Here is a 15,794-nt window from a genome sequence, read left to right on the forward strand (position 1 = left end):
CACCAAGTTCTCCCTCCCCCCACGCCCCTGAGCTTTCTGCTGCTCCTGACTGGGACTGGCAGGAACAGGATTAGACTGGGATTCTCTGACCCTTCTGACAGCAGCTCAGCCAATGGATGAAGGCACATTTTTATCAGCACGTGTTTATGTGAACATTAGTAATATAAAACTCCTACTAGATGAGGAACTCTGACAGAATTTTTTTTTTTCCCTATAATCTCTTGTAGTCAAATACTCTCCTGTCCTTTTCCTTCCCCTCGAGCTGTGGTCTCTGTCCTCAGCACAGACTCTTTGGAAGATGTGTTTCTTCCCACTGCCAGAGGGCAGGGTTAGATGGGATATTGGGAAGGAATTGTTCCCTGGGAGGGTGGGCAGGCCCTGGCACAGGGTGCCCAAAGAAGCTGTGGCTGCCCCTGGATCCCTGGAAGTGTCCAAGGCCAGGCTGGATGGGGTTGGGAGCAGCCTGGGATAGTGGAAGGTGTCCCTGCCATGGCAGGGGGGTGGGACTGGATGAGCTTTAAGGTTTTTTTCCAACCTAAATCATTCTAGGATTTTATAACGTGGCCTTACAGCTCTCTCTGGAGAGATAGCACACAACTGAGTGTGTGCAAGGTTTGTTTCCAAGTGATAAATATTTGTTTGTTCTGAGCTTTATCCCCTCATCCTGATATGCTTGGATGAAGACTCAGTCATGGATCCTCACTGTAAGAATTGGATTGAGTCCTGAAGGAATTGGGATCTTCTAGAGCATCTGTGCTAACTGTTCCCTCCTCTTTGGTGCTCGAAGGCCTATGGAGAATGCAGCACAGAGGGTGACAAGTGACACCCTCTGAGCATCCCAGTGACACGGGACATCAGTGGCAAAGACCACTGTGTTGGGGCAAGCTTACCCTGCCACATATCTAAGCCCAGCCCTGTTCTGCTTCTGTCCTGGTCCCCACAGCAGGACTGTGGGTGGTGTTGGTCAGTCCTTTTATCTGCCAGGGCTTGGCTGTGGCTGAGCTGCAGCTGGGAGCCCAGCCAGGGGAAGCAGCTGATTCTCCTTCACAACAGAGACTTGCACATCAATAAATGTCTTGTTACAGATGCTTTTTTCAGCCTCTTGGTTCCCATTTCCTCTTTTAGTGTCCCCAGCTTTCTATCCCACTGGCTGGAGAGCTGGCTGGCTCCTGTGAGAGCTAAGGAATGTTGGAACAAGGGCTGGGTGTAGCTCTGTCCTTACAGGTGAGGTGATGGGCAAGCCATGTCTTTTCCTCAACATGTCCTGACTTTCCATACTCTGTCTCTGTGGGATCCTGCTGTGGCTACCAAGGACAGGTGGGTCCTGTTTGAGTCACTTTGGAAAACACTTGCCAATTGTCAAAACCAGCTGAGAGGAGAGGAACTGCTTCCTTGGGGTAACACAGCTCAGGGCAGGGGAGTTTGTTCACTGAACTCCCAACATGAGAAAATGCTGAATAAGCTCCAGAAAATCCATGGGAAATGGTGGGTTAGGATGGGATTCTCTTTTCCCAAAGCAAACGCTGCATCATTACTCAGAAACAGCCACAGCCAGGATGGGGTTGGGTCAGGGCTCCCCCAGTGACTGCTGAGGTTTGGGATTGTTCCCTGGAGCTTTCCACAGTGACACAGAACCCCTGGAGCAACTAAATAGTGCTGCAGGAGAGGGAGGGCCCCTCCAAACCATGTTCCTCCCTGCCAGGGATTCCTCTGCCACCAGCTGCTGCTGCTTGAGTCAGTTCATGGGGAAGAGCAAACCAGCAAGGCAGTTTGTTCTGGCTGCAGCCAAAACCTCCCCTCCACACTGCTGCCCAAACCATTTCTGACAAGCACCTGCAGCCTCCTGCCTTCAAGGGCCCCAAGAGGAACAACAGACAGCTTCTACTTTTATTATTACAGTTTAACACAGTCTTGGACAGAGGAGAAGCAGCAGGAACCAACATGCAAAGCAATTCAAAGACCCCAGGGCTTGAGGAAGACCACCCACAGCTCAGCTCCTGCTCCCAGCAGTGTCTCTGGGGGCTCTTTCCCTCCAGCTGCTGCTCCAGTCGTGCCCCAGAGCAGGAGGTCATGGCAGACACCAAACCTACACACAAGAGGAGAGGAGTGGCCTGGGATTGTGTCTCGATGAGTCAGGTCCGTTATCTGACTGGAATCCAGTACACTCCAACCAGGAGGCCACCTTAATCACCACAGAACATCCTGAGCTGGAAGGGAGCCATGAAAATTATCAGTCCAACTCCTGTCATCAAGTCCAATTTCTTAAACGTTGTCTGTGCCAACCGGGAGAAGAGAGATCCTTCAGGAAGAGGTGCTGACTTCCATAGCAAGCCAGGAGATGAAGCTCAGATATTTCACCACAAATTTCTTGTGTCAGAGCTAGCATCTCTTGGAGCCAGCACCTCTTCTAAATGCCTGTGATGGATGTCGAGGCCAAAGATTCCCACAGCACTGGAGAAATCTTTGCCAACATGTAGAAATGGATGTCCCCAGAAGAAGAGGTGCATCAGACTTGACTGGCCCTTGCAGACAACACAACAAACACCACCCAGCTGCTGTGCAGAGCCATTATGTCCTCCTGCACCTCTTCCTTTGGCAGGCCTCCGCATCCGAGCCGCACGAGCTGTCCGAGTCGCTCCCCGAGGATGAGGAGGAGGAAGGCTTTGACGTGCTACAGTTCATGCTCAAGACCCAGCCCAGTTTGTTGTGCAGCACCTGTTTGAGTCCTGGGGGCAGGGGCAGCACTTCCAGCGTGTCCACGTAGTCGGGCAGGAGCTGGCGCAGGCGGAAGCAGCACAGGTACTGCAGGGACGTGCAGCTGGCACAGGAGCGGATCACCTTCATGCTGCTCTTGGCTGCTGTTGAGCACACCATGGGGTAAAACTTCTTGTTCTGCAGCTTTGTGGCTGCCACCCCTGCCAGGGCATAGCACCAGGGAGGACATGTTAGTTTAGATATAGAGATCTCCCACCTACCACCCACCCCAAACCCATTAACTGCAAAATTCCAAAATCCCAGCCTATTAAACAAATGTGAGTGACCTCCCACTCACTTCACACCTTGGTCTTCTGCTTTCCCAGTGTTTCCTGCTGCAGCCAGACTCAAGTTCCTCCCACCCCATCCCTGGCTCTCACCTATGCACTTGCGGTTCTTGAAGAACGTGAGTGTCCCGTGCCACGTGTCCAAATGCACACCAATAATGGAGCCTTGGCCAAACCTTGAGGAGAAGTTTGTTTTGTCCCCCTTGTGATGCAGCAGTCCTGAAAATACACCCAAAAAATGGCATTCTGTGGAAAACCTGCACTCCAGGAATTCATCCTAACTTTCATGCTGCTGTTACAGCCTCGCTCAGTGCCAAACACATCCCTGCATTTCTGACCCCTGCCCTCCCATCCCAGAGTGGCTGGTGGACAGGGAAAAGCTCCAGAGCACAGGGAGCAGCACTGAAACTCCAAAGTGGTGATGTGACAGTAGGGTCCCACACCAGATCTAAGTCGACCAGGAGAGATGCTCCAAGGGCTGTGAGCTGCCAGCTCTGGTGCCCCTAATGAAGGGATTCACAGGTCTGGTGGCACCTCATGTGCCACTGCTGCCCACCCAGCCACCCTGTCTGTGTTACCTGTGTAAGAGAGTCCCCAGCTGTCCTCATCCTTGCCCAGCAGGCTGCAGAAGGTGTGACGGTACTTGTCCAGGTTCACATCCGATGTCCCAATCCCCACCATCTGGAAGGCAAAGCAGAGAGTAAGAACACAAGCTCAGTGTCTTTTCAAGCAACAAAACACAACCAAGATTCCACCTCCTTCCCTCCTCTTCTTGGCTCAGCCCAAAACACCCAGAAGGGTTGGTGAAGCCAAGCTGGAGTTTTCAGGGTGGAGCTGAAGGCTCCCAGCTACAATTTCCTTTCCTGAGTGAGGAGGCCCAGCTAAACTGCTGGAGAAGGTCACTGTCCTGTTCACAGAGTAACGGAATGGTTTGAGTTGGAAGTAACCTCAAATCTCATCCCATTCCACCTCCTGCCATGGGCAGGGACAGCTTCCACTATCCCAGGCTGCTCCAAGCTCCATCCAGCCTGGTCTTGGACACTTCCAGGGATCCAGGGACAGCCACAGCTTCTCTGGGCACCCTGTGCCAGGGCCTGCCCACCCTCCCAGGGAACAATTCCTTCCCAATATTCCATCCATCCCTGCCCTCTGGCAGTGGAAGCCATTCCCTGTGTCCTGTCCCTCCATCCCTTGTCCCAGGTCCCTCTGCAGCTCTCCTGGAGCCCCCTTAGGAGCCTTCTCCTCTCCAGGTGAGCACCCCCAGCTCTCCCAGCCTGGCTCCAGAGGGGCTCCAGCCCTTGGGGCGTCTCCATGGGCTCCTCTGGACTCTCTCCAGCAGCTCCACGTCCTGCTGCTGTTGGCCCCAGGGCTGGAGGCAGCTCTGCAGGTGGGGTCTCACCTGAGGGGGCAGAATCCCCCCCTCCCCACTCTGGGGGCTCAGCAGACAACTGAGGGCATGGGGGGTCGGTTCTGGGTGCTCATGGTCAGGCAGTGTCCAGTTCTCATCCTCCAACATTCCCTGTCCTTCTCCCAGGGCTGCTCTCACTCCAATCTCTGCCCAGCCTGGATTGGTGTTTGGGATTGCCCTGACCCAGGTGCAGCACTGGCACTTGGGCCTTGTTCAACTTTCTTCCCATGGCCCCAGCTCTCCAGCCTGTCCAGGTCTCTCTGGATGTCCCATCCCTCCCCTCCAGGGTGTCACCTCCTGACACAGCTGGGTGTCAGCTCCAGTCTGGCCGAGGGTGTCCTGATCCCACTGTCCATGTCCCCAGCAGAGATGTGAAACAATACTGGTCCCAGTGCCAGCCCTTGAGCAATGTCACTTGTCACTGGTCTCTGCTGACTCCCAACTCTTTGCATGCGACCATCCAGACAATTCCACATCCCCCAAGTGGTCCCTCTGTCAAATCCATGTCTCTCCAGGTTAGAGCCATGCAAGACAGGAACAAACGCTTTGCACAAATTCAGGTAGATGAGATCAGTTCCTCTTCCCTCCTCTACCAACACTTAAACCCCCACCACTGAAGGCCACTGAATCCCTTAGAGAAGCCATGATGGATGCCATCAATCACAGCCACTTTTTCCATGTGCCTTTGCATAGTTTCCAAAAGGACCCACTCCACGATTGCCAGGCTGAGGTGAGACTGGTCAGCCTGTACTTCCCCAGATCATCCTTATTTCCTTTTCTAAAAATGGAGGTTATGTTTCCTCTTTTCCAGTCACTGGGAACTTCACCAGACTGCCACAGTTTCTCCAATATGACAGATACAGCCTAAACCATTTCATCCAGCAGTATGTGGTGGAACCTCATCCTGCCAGCCCCTGTCCAAAATCCTGGGCATTTCTGCGTGCCCCACACGTACCATGTCAGTGCCATACACTGGAGAGGTCATCTTGATCTCCCAGAAGTGCTGCCCGTCTGCCAGCTCCTTGTTGCCGCGGATGGCGGCCGTGCCACAGCTGTACTCCATGTGGAAGTTCACCTTGCGGTTGTCACACGTCAGCAGCGTGGCCGTTGACTTGTTCAGGTCATCCCACACCCAGTCAAAATCTGTTGAGGAAGCACAGAGGGGACAAGGATGGGGCAAAGACTCTAAGGGAACGAGCCCCAAGCCAAAGCAATGGCAGATGTTTGTTTTGAACACCTGTTGGTGGATTCATTTATATTTCTCTTATTATTTAAGAGGATAAATCTTAAGCTGTGCACATCAGAGAACTGCTTGAGGCCTGAACTACTTTGCAGTTTCCCACCAGGGATGATCAGCACTCCAAAGCTGTCAGCATTCACCAAATTTTGGCTGGCACCGGGCAGAGCCTCCCTTCTCCGCACACTCCTCATGGGATCAAGGGTGACTCTGCCATGCCACAGGCTCTCCCCCCCTGCTCAAGCCCACCCTGTGCTCTGAGCCAGGCACCCTGCCAGCCCTGCAGGGATCAGGAGGGCCCTAAGCACTGGCTCTGCTCACTGGGGCCTAAGCCAGATCAGAAAGCAGGTCCCAGGGGTGAGCGCTGACGCCGTACCAGCATCAGCCCTGAGCCTGGAAACACGACAGCAGGCACAGGCTGGTAATCCTCCTACATCCTTGGGATGTAAACAAAGGAATGCTGGGACAGGAACAGGACACTGCAGGGACCCCCCCATCCCGAGCCCCAGGGGAGCCCCTTACACTCATCCTCCTCGCCGCAGCGGCAGTCACGGACGCGGTGCAGGGCGTGCAGGCTGGAGCAGTAGGGAGCTTCACTCTGGTTCTCACAGTTGCAGTAGGACTCTCCAGTCACAGGGATGGCACTCGGGATGGAGGGAGACAGGGAGGAAAACTCCGGCTCTGAATCCGAATCACTGTGCTGCTGGGGACAACAGGGAATGCTGGGGACATCAGGGAATGCTCACTGCTGGGGACATCAGGGAATGCTCACTGCTGGGGGGAACAGGGAATGCTCACTGCTGGGGACAACAGGGAATGCTGGGGACATCAGGGAATGCTCACTGCTGGGGACATCAGGGAATGCTCACTGCTGGGGACATCAGGGAATGCTCACTGCTGGGGACAACAGGGAATGCTGGGGACAACAGGGAATGCTCACTGCTGGGGACATCAGGGAATGCTCACTGCTGGGGGGAACAGGGAATGCTCACTGCTGGGGAAAACAGGGAATGCTCACTGCTGGGGACAACAGGGAATGCTCACTGCTGGGGACAACAGGGAATGCTCACTGCTGGGGGGAACAGGGAATGCTCACTGCTGGGGAAAACAGGGAATGCTCACTGCTGGGCATCCCAGAGCTGGGCTGGCAGATCTCTGTGACTGGGACATCTCCAGGCTCATGTCATGGCCTGGTCTGTCACACAGGAAGGTTGTGCCCATGGAATTACCCTGCTCTGGGACATGGATAGTGCCTGCTGAGCTGCAGGGACCTCTTGGCACTCTGTGGTGCAGGGATGTTCTTTGTGCCTGCCATGGAGCTGTCACAGCAGGGTGACAGCCCAAGTCCGGAACACACACCTTTTGAAGAAAATCCTGTGCTAAAGCTTTGGCTTTCACCAGGCAGGTTCCAGCCATTAGCAGAACCAAGCACTGCTCTGGAGAGGCTGTGAAGAGGCTGGGAGGCAAAGGGAAGAGGAGAAGGGAGAGGGGGCAGAACAAAGGGAGCCAGTTGAGCAGCACGGCTGCAGCTCCTCAGGCCAGTGCTGCAGACAGGCCCATGGGGAACCCAGGGCAGGATTAAAGGGCTGTTGTTTACTTTCATGAACACAAAAACCTGATTTCTGTTCCTCAGTGCCACGAGATCAAAGTGATCCTGGACTGGACACTGTAAGAGTGACAGTCCAGTGTCACTTCTGTGTTAGGGTATTGCCTAAGGGATTCTCTTATCACTGGTTGCAGAGTTACTCTAGGTTTACGTGCTGCTCAGGTGTACCTGCTTGTTATTCACCCCCATGGCCAGGGGTATTTAATGACAAAAATCCTTTAAACTCATGTCCTTGCAGCTGTGTAAGACTGGGAACTACTTGGCCTTAAATATGTGCTTACCCAGGCCTCCCTCCTTGGCCTGCAGACCCAAGAGCTTGGATTCTGTCTTTCCTAAGTACTGCTACCTAGAGATCCTGTCATTCCCATGACTGCAGGGACTGAAAACTGCTCATTTTCTGGGAGCACAGTGCCTGGGTTTGGACACTGTGCTCTGGCAGAGCGTCCTGGCTTCAGTGTGGCTCTGAAGCTCCTGAAGCAGCTCCTTGTGTCCCCACCACTGCACAGGGAACTCCAGAATTAGGAAAATAGGGAAGGACGACAGAGGCAAATTAGTCACTCCTTGCACTGTTTTACACAGCTTTCCCTGCTGTGTTCCTATCTCCAGCACACCTGGACCAGGTTCAGAAGTGAGGTTCACATTGCAGAGCAGAAAATGCGAGAAAGTTTCAGTCTGAAGACAGAAATTGCAATCTCCACCACCATCTCCAAGCCCCTGACAGCCCAGGAGGGAGCACAGCCAGGCAGATTAGGGAACTGATCCACTTCAAACACTCATCTAGAGCTCTACTTCCAAAATAAATATTTTAAAATCTTGTACGTACTTTACGTAGGACACACCCATTCTATGCTTAAAAAAGCATTTAGTTTAGTATCAATATTGACCATTACTGAATCCTTTCTGCTTTTGGCCAGTTCAGACCTGGTATCAGGGAAAGGAAAACACCCCCTGTGCTACCCAGAGCCCCCAAGCCCAGCCTACCTGCCCGTCAGAGTCGTAGCCCCAGCCCCGTGTGCCGGCCCGGCCGTCGGCCTCGCGCCGGACCCCGCTCAGGACGAAGTGCCAGGCCCGGCTGCTCCGCGGGCGCCGCGCCATGCTGCCCCCAGACAGGTAGGCTGGGAAAGGAACACGAGGTTACACTTGTGCCACGTCCCATGGCCACTCCCTGAGGCACCAGAACCCCCCAGCACAAGTTCAGCTGACACAAAGGAAGTTCCATCTGCATCAAAAGCCTCTGTGAACTTCAAGCTCTTTCTCCACCCAGGATCAACTTCTCCCTGAGCCAGGAGTTCAACTGGCCTCTAGAAACACTCCCAGTATCCAGTGGTGGGGGTGGCAGCTGCCCCTCTGAGGAACTGGTTCCAGCAGCCACCTGTCACCTGGCCTGGGGAGCTTCAGGGCTGTCAGAATCACAGAGTCCTTTGGCTTGGAAAGACCTTCAAGCTCATCTCATTCCACTCCCTGCCACGGGCAGGGACACCTTCCACTAGATCCACACCTCCCTGGTGCCCAGTGACCCTCCAGCAGCTGTCCTGGCTCTGGCCACCTGTATTTCCCCAGCCCCTCTGCAACCATCTGTCTCCAGGGGAGGTTGTCCACCCGCAGCTGCCGTCTGATGGAAGACTTTGCTCCTCTCAGTGCTTGGAGAGGAAGAGAAACCACTTTCCTGCTCACTGGAGGGAAACCAGGCTTGTGACAGACAGCTTTCCTCAAGGACAACAGGCAGAAGGGAAGCAGCTGCCTGTCTCCCAGGCCAACAGGGATGTTATTCAGAGACAGATTTCCCAAGGCTCCTTCCCTGTGCACAGCCTGACAGCCACAGCAGCTCCCAGCTCCCACACAGGACCACTGCTCTGGAAGTGACAGGGAAACCTCAGCTTCCAATCTCATCTGCCTAAAGTTAATCTTTGCAGGATTTAAATCCCCACCAAGAGGCACCCTCAGGGCTGTAACCCTTGAACCCTCCCAGCTCAGCCCCAAGCCAGAGCCTGCCATAAAGCACCTAGCCCTGTTCCTCAGTCCCCAGTGGGACAGCAGCTCCTGGAGAAGCAGGACAGGCCAAGCCACAGGCAGCTGTGCAGCTGCCCATCGATGCTTTGAAGGGCTCTGAAAATCCCACCTGCTGAAATCACAGGGTTTGCACAGCCATGCTGGGAAAGCATTTAAAATCACAGCAGAAACCCCTTCTCCAGCTTTTCTGAGGACCCACAGCAGCCCAGTGGAGCTGCTCTGCTCCCCCAGGCCCTTGCTAAGGCTGGGGCTTAGAGTCAGCACTGATGGCAGAATCAATGGAATCATTAAGGCTGGAAAAGATCTCTTGGATCAACAAGTCCAACCATTCCCCCAGCACTGCCAAGGCCACCACCGACCCATGTCCCCAGGTGCCACATCCACACAGCTTTTGAGTCCCTTCAAGGATGGGGACTTCAACACTGCCCTGGGCAGCTGTGCCAATGCCAATAACCACCCTTCTCATGAAGGAATTTTCTCAATATCCAGTGTAAACCTCCCCTGGCACAACCTGAGGCTGTTGAGCCTTGTCCTGTCCCTGTTCCCTGGGAGCAGAGCCCAACTCCCCCCAGCTGTCCCCTCCTGTCAGGGAGTTGTGCAGAGCCAGAAGGGCCCCCTGAGCCTCCTTTTCTCCAGGCTGAGCCCCTTTCCAGCTCCCTCAGCTGCTCCTGCTGCTCCAGCCCCTTCCCAGCTCTGTTCCCTGCCCTGCACACGCTCCAGCCCCCCGCAGTGTTCTTCTTAACCAGAACTGCGCCTAGGATTGGAGATGTCTCAGCAATGGCAGCAGAGGGGACAGCCCCTGTCCCGCTGCTGCAAAAAGCCGCTCACCCTGCGGGGCCCCGGCCCCACTGAGGCCTTTCCAAGGCGATGCTGCGGGACCCGCGCAGCGCCCGGGCTGCCCCAGCGCTTCCCCCCGCACCGAGCGGCACTGGGGGGCACAGCGGGGAGCTCGGCCCGGCCTGGCTCGGCTCCGTGGCCACGCAGGCAGCGGCTCCACCGAGGGCAGGCACCGGAGCCCCGGCTGTCCCGGGAGCTGAGGCCGCCGGACCGGATCGGACCAGGCCAGGCCAGACCAGGCCAGGCCACCGCGCTTGGGTCGCACAACGCCGGCCCGCCCGGAGACAAACCCCAACCCACGGCTGCTACCTCCGGCCCGTCCCCCGAGCCCCCGGCCCACCTGCCCCGGCCCCGGCCCCGGCCCCGGCCCGGCCCCGCGGCGCTCTGACCTACTTTCCCCTCCCGGGACATAAACAATCCGCTCCCGGTACCGCCCCCAGCCGCCCATTGGCTGCAGCAGCGCCGCGCCCCTTCGCCGTTGGCTGAGCGCCCTGTCACTCACAGGCGGAGGGGGACGGAAGGGGCGGGGTCTGAGAGAGCCATTGGTTGTCCCGTGTGCCAATCTCCAGAGAGCAGCGCCATTGGGAGACCGCTCGCGAAGGGAAAGCACTAAGCCCATTGGTTGATGCGAGGGGAGCACGAGAAGTGGATTGGCTGCAAAGCTCTGGAGGGTGGAGCCTCCGGTGAGATCGCGGCTTACGATTGGACACAGCATCTGTCAGTCTGTGGGGAGGGACCGTGGGCCGGCGGAAGACGGAAGCGGGCGATGAGGGGAGGCAACATGGAGGAGACGGCTGGGGGTGAGCGGCGGGGAGGCCGCGGCCCGGGGGAGCCGGGATCCCGACCTGGGGGAACCTGCTCGTCTCGCGGGGGGTGTACCAACCCGAATGGCCGGACCTAGCGGGGGGGTCAGGACTCGGTTCCGCGGAGTTCCGAGGTGCTCGGGCCCAGCCGGTGCCGCGGCGTTCAGCCCGGCTCCCGGTGAGGGGAGCTCCGGGCCGGGCCGGGCTCCCGTAGGCAGCGGGCACGGGGCACCGGGAGCTGACTCTGAGCCTTGCCAGGAGCCCAGGCCCGACTCCAGCGGCAGACAACACCGGGTAACCGGGCCGAGCGCGGAGTGCGGCTGTGTCCGGGCGCTGTCCCGGGATCGCCTCCCAGCCGGGCCCCGTCCCCCCCTCCCCGGGCCCCGTCTCTCCCCTCCCCGCTGTGGGGCCCACGGTTTTACCGTCGGCGGAGGTGCGGATGAGCTCTGCCATGGTGTGTGCGGGCTCCATGCCCCGGGGCCCGGCCCGGCTCGTGTCGGGTGCCCGGGACGCGGCCCCGGGTGTGCGGCTGGAGCTCCCCGCTACCCCCGGCGCTGTCCCGGGCCGGAGACACCGGTCCCGAGCGCTCCCTGCTCCGGGAGCCGAGCCCAAAGCAGAGCCGGGAGCGCTGACAGCGCGGCAGGGAATGGAAGAGAGGCTGGAGAGGAAGGTGGGACTGGCAGGAAGCGACTGGTGTGGCACGGAGGAAGGAAACGCCAAGGGCCTGAGCTCACATCAGCCTCCGGCCATGCCCGGGCCGAGCCTCACGAGACCAGCACGTGTTTATTGCTCTGTTTATTGCTCTGTTTATTGCTCTGTTTGTTGCTGTGCCGCCCAGCTGCCGCTTAGGTCATCGGGACAAGCCTCTGCTCCCCACGCGCTGTGGTTATTGCCTTTGTTCTCCTTGTCCCTTTTCTGATGACAAAAAGCCTGTGGCACATCCACCTCTTCTTTCCCACTGCCTTACACTGAGGTCAGACCTCACCGGGGCTGGAGCTCCTCCCCAGGATCTGATCTCTGCTCCCTGTGACAGTGACAGGCCCCAGGGAGCAGCTGGAGCTGTGCTGGGGAGGTTCAGGTTGGATCTCAGGGAAAGGTTCTCCCACAGAGGTGCTGGCACTGCCCAGGGAATGGGCACAGCCCCGAGGCTGCCAGAGCTCCAGGAGTGTTTGGATGATGCTCTTGGGGATGCCCAGGGTGGGATTGTTGGGGTGTCTGTGCAGGGCCAGGAGTTGGACTGGATGATCCCTGCAGGTCCCTTCTGGCTCAGGATATTCTGTGACTCTGTGATGCACTTGCAGAGAGAACCAACCTGGCCGGGGTGCGGCACATCCTGCTGGTGCTGTCGGGGAAGGGCGGCGTTGGGAAGAGCACCCTCTCCACCGAGCTGGCCCTGGCACTGCGGAGCGCTGGCAAGAGGGTGAGTGAGGCTTTGGGTGCTGAGCTCTGGCTTTTGCCTTCCAGCCTTCAGCTGGGCTGGATTTTGCCCATCCTTTCCATGAGGGTGTCCTTGGTGGGCAGCATGTGGAATCTCTGTGAAAATGCAGTTGAGGTAGCTGGATCAGGTACTGCACTTCACTTCTCTCTTATCTATTTTATTAAATCACCCAATATTTATTGTTGAAATTTGCACTGGGACATGACTTCGCTGCTTTGTGCTATCACTCTCACTCTGTGGGGTGAAATGGGTGAGCTCAAGGACTCTTAAAACTGGGATAAGAAGGAAATGTATGGACAGGAGAGAGACTGAATTCCCTGAGGATCTTTTTAAAGGCTCTGTGCAGCCAGTGCCACTTGGGTTCTGCCATAAAGCACGTGGAAACACCCAGGAGATGCTCCTTGGGGAGAAGGAGCTCAGGAGGGATATAAAATTTAAAGCATTTGTGTTTCAAATGTGGCTGCAGAGGCAGTTGTGGAAGTGCTGTGGACAGCCCAAATTTGTGTGGTTGGGGGTTGCTGAGCCCACCCTGCTGGGCCTGTCTGAAGGGCTGTGCCTGTCCCCAGGTGGGGATCCTGGACGTGGACCTGTGTGGCCCCAGCATCCCCCGCATGCTGAGGGTGCAGGACAGTGCTGTGCACCAGTGTGACAGCGGCTGGGTCCCCGTCTTCGTGGGCCAGGACAAGGCCATCGCCCTCATGTCCATCGGCTTCCTGCTGGAGAGGCCGGACGATGCCGTGGTGTGGAGGGGACCCAAGAAAAACGGTAACACCAGGGTTAACACTCCTGGAGGTGCTGCTGCCTCCTGGAGAGGTTATTCCTTGGGGGAATGAAGCTCCTGTTCCACAAGGATGGGTTGAAGTCACTCAGATGGGGAGAGTGCAGCACATGTTGTGTGACAGCCCTGTCCCCTCTCCCTGGGGCCCACGGCTCCCGAGCCACCTGCTGGAACCCCACTGTGCTTTGGGTGTTCTTATCTGCCCCTTTCATTTCCATAGCTTTGATCAAGCAGTTTGTCACCGATGTGGCCTGGGGGGAGCTGGACTTCCTCATCGTGGACACGCCACCAGGCACGTCTGATGAGCACATCTCCACCGTGGAGGCCTTGAGGCCCTACCAGCTGCTCGGAGCAGTCCTGGTCACAACACCTCAGGTAGGACACGGAGCTGGAATTCCTGGCAGGGAGCAGGTTTGGAGCGGGGAAAATGCACCCCAGGTTTGCACAGGGCTGTCTGTGGATGCTTGTTGTACACATCTGCTCTGGAGCTGTGGTCAGTGTGGCCAGAGGGATCCCCAATTCCTGCTGTTCCCCCCAGGCTGTGTCCGTGGGGGATGTGAGGCGGGAGCTGACGTTCTGTAGGAAGGCAGGATTGCGGATCCTCGGCATCGTGGAGAACATGAGCGGCTTCGTGTGCCCCCACTGCTCTGTGAGCTCTCCTGACCTTCTTGTCCAGCCTTGGGGCTGCTGTGGGCTCTTCCTTGTGCTGAGCCTTGGGTGGAGAATTGGGAAATGCCACGAGGGTGATGCTGTGGGCTGGGGAGAGGAGACGCTGCCGGCTTTGGGCTCTGCTCTGCCGAGGAGCGCTGGGAGAGGGCGGGGGCACGGGGAATGCCTGGGGCTGGAGGGTGGAGGGGAGCTGGCTCTGCTCAGGGCCTGGCAGCTCCTGCCCTGTCACACAGGGCTCTGGCCTTCCTGACTCACTGCTCTTCCTCCTTCAGGAATGCACAAACATCTTCTCCAAAGGGGGAGGCGAGGAGCTGGCCAAGCACGCCGGGGTGCCCTTCCTGGGTGAGTGGCCTGTGGAGCAGGGCTCTGCTCAGGGCTGACCTCGTGGTGCTCTGGGAGGGCTGAGCACAGAGAGAGCATCCCAGGGGCAGGTGGGCTGGGCTGTGAGCCCAGGTTTGTGCTTTGCTTCTCTGCCATCTAAACTCCTCACAGTGGGCCCCTGGCCCTGCTGGGGCAGAGATGGTGATGCCAGCAGCTTGCTCTGACTGCTAATATCATGGTGACAATGTAAACAGGCCTGGAGCTCCATAAGAGCCATGCTGGAATGTCTGGAGTCTTCCTGAGAAATGGGGGCTGAGGGCTGAACACTGTCCCTGGACAGGGCTGGGGTAAGGTGGGAGAGCCCCTCACATGAAGCACCAGGGTGGGGTGGGGTCTTGGACCCACAGGAGGTGGTTGCAGGTGAGAATTATCTCCTGGAGAGCTCAGGGAGGGCAATGGTGGCTCTTCCCTGCCACTTTTCCTGGAGTTGACTGTGGCAGTGTGTTTTTTATCCCTGGATGCAGACCTTGGCCATACAGGGAGCAAGCTCTCACTCTCCCCTCACCTGTCCCACAGGCTGCGTCCCCCTGGACCCCCAGCTCAGCCAGAGCTTGGAAGAAGGCAGAGACTTCATCCAGGAGTTTCCCAAGAGCTCTGCCTTCCCTGCCTTGACTCACATTGCCCAGCAGATAGTGGATACTTCGCAGAGGAGCTCCTGAGGAGGGTGTGGAGCTGGACTAGTGCCACATTGGCAGCCCCAGCAGCGGGAAGGGGATGCAGGAGCTGTTTAACTCAAACTGTCTGACTGGCTTGTGGGTGAGGGAGCACAGATTCCTGCTGCTGCAGGAGGTTCCAGAGGGAAGCAGCTGCATCCCCTCAGACTCAAAGAGACTCTGGTGCTGCAGTGTCGAGTGCTGTTCTTCCTTCAGTGTTCCCTCACGGCTCTGATCACCTGGATCAAGGCTCCATGTGCTGCTGCCTTCTCCTGCTGCCCCTGCCTGATGGATCACACAGGACTTGCTTCAGTGGCTCGGTGCTCCCATGTGGAGCCAGGCCAGGCCCCTGTGCTGGGAATTCTCGGCTCCCTGGCTCCTGCTGGGCCGGTGAGGGCACAGCTTGGGCTGGGAGTGAGGAAATGCCTTTGGGAGCTGCATCCCATCGTGCTGGAAACGAGGCCTTGGGGCTGCCAGCCTTGTGTGAACTCAGGAATATTTTTCAAGGTTCCAGGCAGTAAACACTTTTCTTAATATGCAAGTTTGTGACTTATGTTTGTCCATGGCTTCAGGCCTTGCTGTATCTCTGAGTCTTAGCCCTTCATGTGCATCAAGGTGCTTCCTGCTTTTCCCTGGTTTCCTTGCTGGAATTCAGCTAAATCTCTCCTATAAAAGCTTCAGGATCCAGCCTGTACCGTGACTTGCTGTGAGCAGGCCCTGGCAGCCCTTCATGGGATGCTTTGCCACAGCTGTTCTCCAGCCCCAGCCTGGGGCTCCTCTGTGTCCCCAGGTTGGTCCTTCCCAGTGTCCTGATCCCTGCACCTCTTCCCACAGGGCCTGCTCTCCTCTTCAGGCTGGAGTCAAGCTGGGGAAGCAGTGAGGGTGGTGGCTTTGCATCTCATCTCCCTCCCTCCCACACTCTGAGCCCCTCCT

General features: G+C 57.2%; 2 protein-coding genes across 10 annotated transcripts; one reads left to right on the top strand and one right to left on the bottom strand.

Annotated features, from left to right (window-relative positions):
* Positions 1 to 1,869: 1,869 nt before the first annotated feature.
* SPSB3 (splA/ryanodine receptor domain and SOCS box containing 3) lies at positions 1,870 to 12,249 on the bottom strand. Of its 7 annotated transcripts, none has more exons than XM_058849660.1 (7): positions 11,365 to 12,249; positions 8,274 to 8,407; positions 6,209 to 6,386; positions 5,405 to 5,592; positions 3,620 to 3,722; positions 3,135 to 3,260; positions 1,870 to 2,915 (listed from the first exon to the last, which is right to left on the bottom strand). In XM_058849660.1, exons 1-7 carry the CDS (start codon positions 11,411 to 11,413, stop codon positions 2,569 to 2,571), a joined length of 1,125 nt encoding a protein of 374 aa, XP_058705643.1. In that variant the 5' UTR covers positions 11,414 to 12,249; the 3' UTR covers positions 1,870 to 2,568. The 7 variants fall into 7 exon arrangements, with proteins under 7 accessions (XP_058705643.1, XP_058705641.1, XP_058705637.1 ...); XM_058849658.1 differs by having other exon boundaries at positions 3,060 to 3,260; positions 6,209 to 6,389; XM_058849654.1 differs by lacking the exon at positions 11,365 to 12,249 and adding an exon at positions 10,533 to 10,588 and having other exon boundaries at positions 3,060 to 3,260; positions 6,209 to 6,389.
* NUBP2 (NUBP iron-sulfur cluster assembly factor 2, cytosolic) lies at positions 10,891 to 15,402 on the top strand. Of its 3 annotated transcripts, none has more exons than XM_058849676.1 (7): positions 10,891 to 10,939; positions 12,244 to 12,362; positions 12,947 to 13,145; positions 13,379 to 13,533; positions 13,697 to 13,807; positions 14,100 to 14,169; positions 14,725 to 15,402. In XM_058849676.1, exons 1-7 carry the CDS (start codon positions 10,906 to 10,908, stop codon positions 14,865 to 14,867), a joined length of 831 nt encoding a protein of 276 aa, XP_058705659.1. In that variant the 5' UTR covers positions 10,891 to 10,905; the 3' UTR covers positions 14,868 to 15,402. The 3 variants fall into 3 exon arrangements, with proteins under 3 accessions (XP_058705659.1, XP_058705661.1, XP_058705662.1); XM_058849679.1 differs by lacking the exon at positions 10,891 to 10,939 and adding an exon at positions 10,946 to 11,120; XM_058849678.1 differs by lacking the exon at positions 13,697 to 13,807.
* The last annotated feature ends 392 nt before the right edge of the window (positions 15,403 to 15,794 follow it).

This window comes from Poecile atricapillus, chromosome 14, assembly GCF_030490865.1.
Source record: "Poecile atricapillus isolate bPoeAtr1 chromosome 14, bPoeAtr1.hap1, whole genome shotgun sequence".
NCBI lineage: Eukaryota > Metazoa > Chordata > Aves > Passeriformes > Paridae > Poecile > Poecile atricapillus.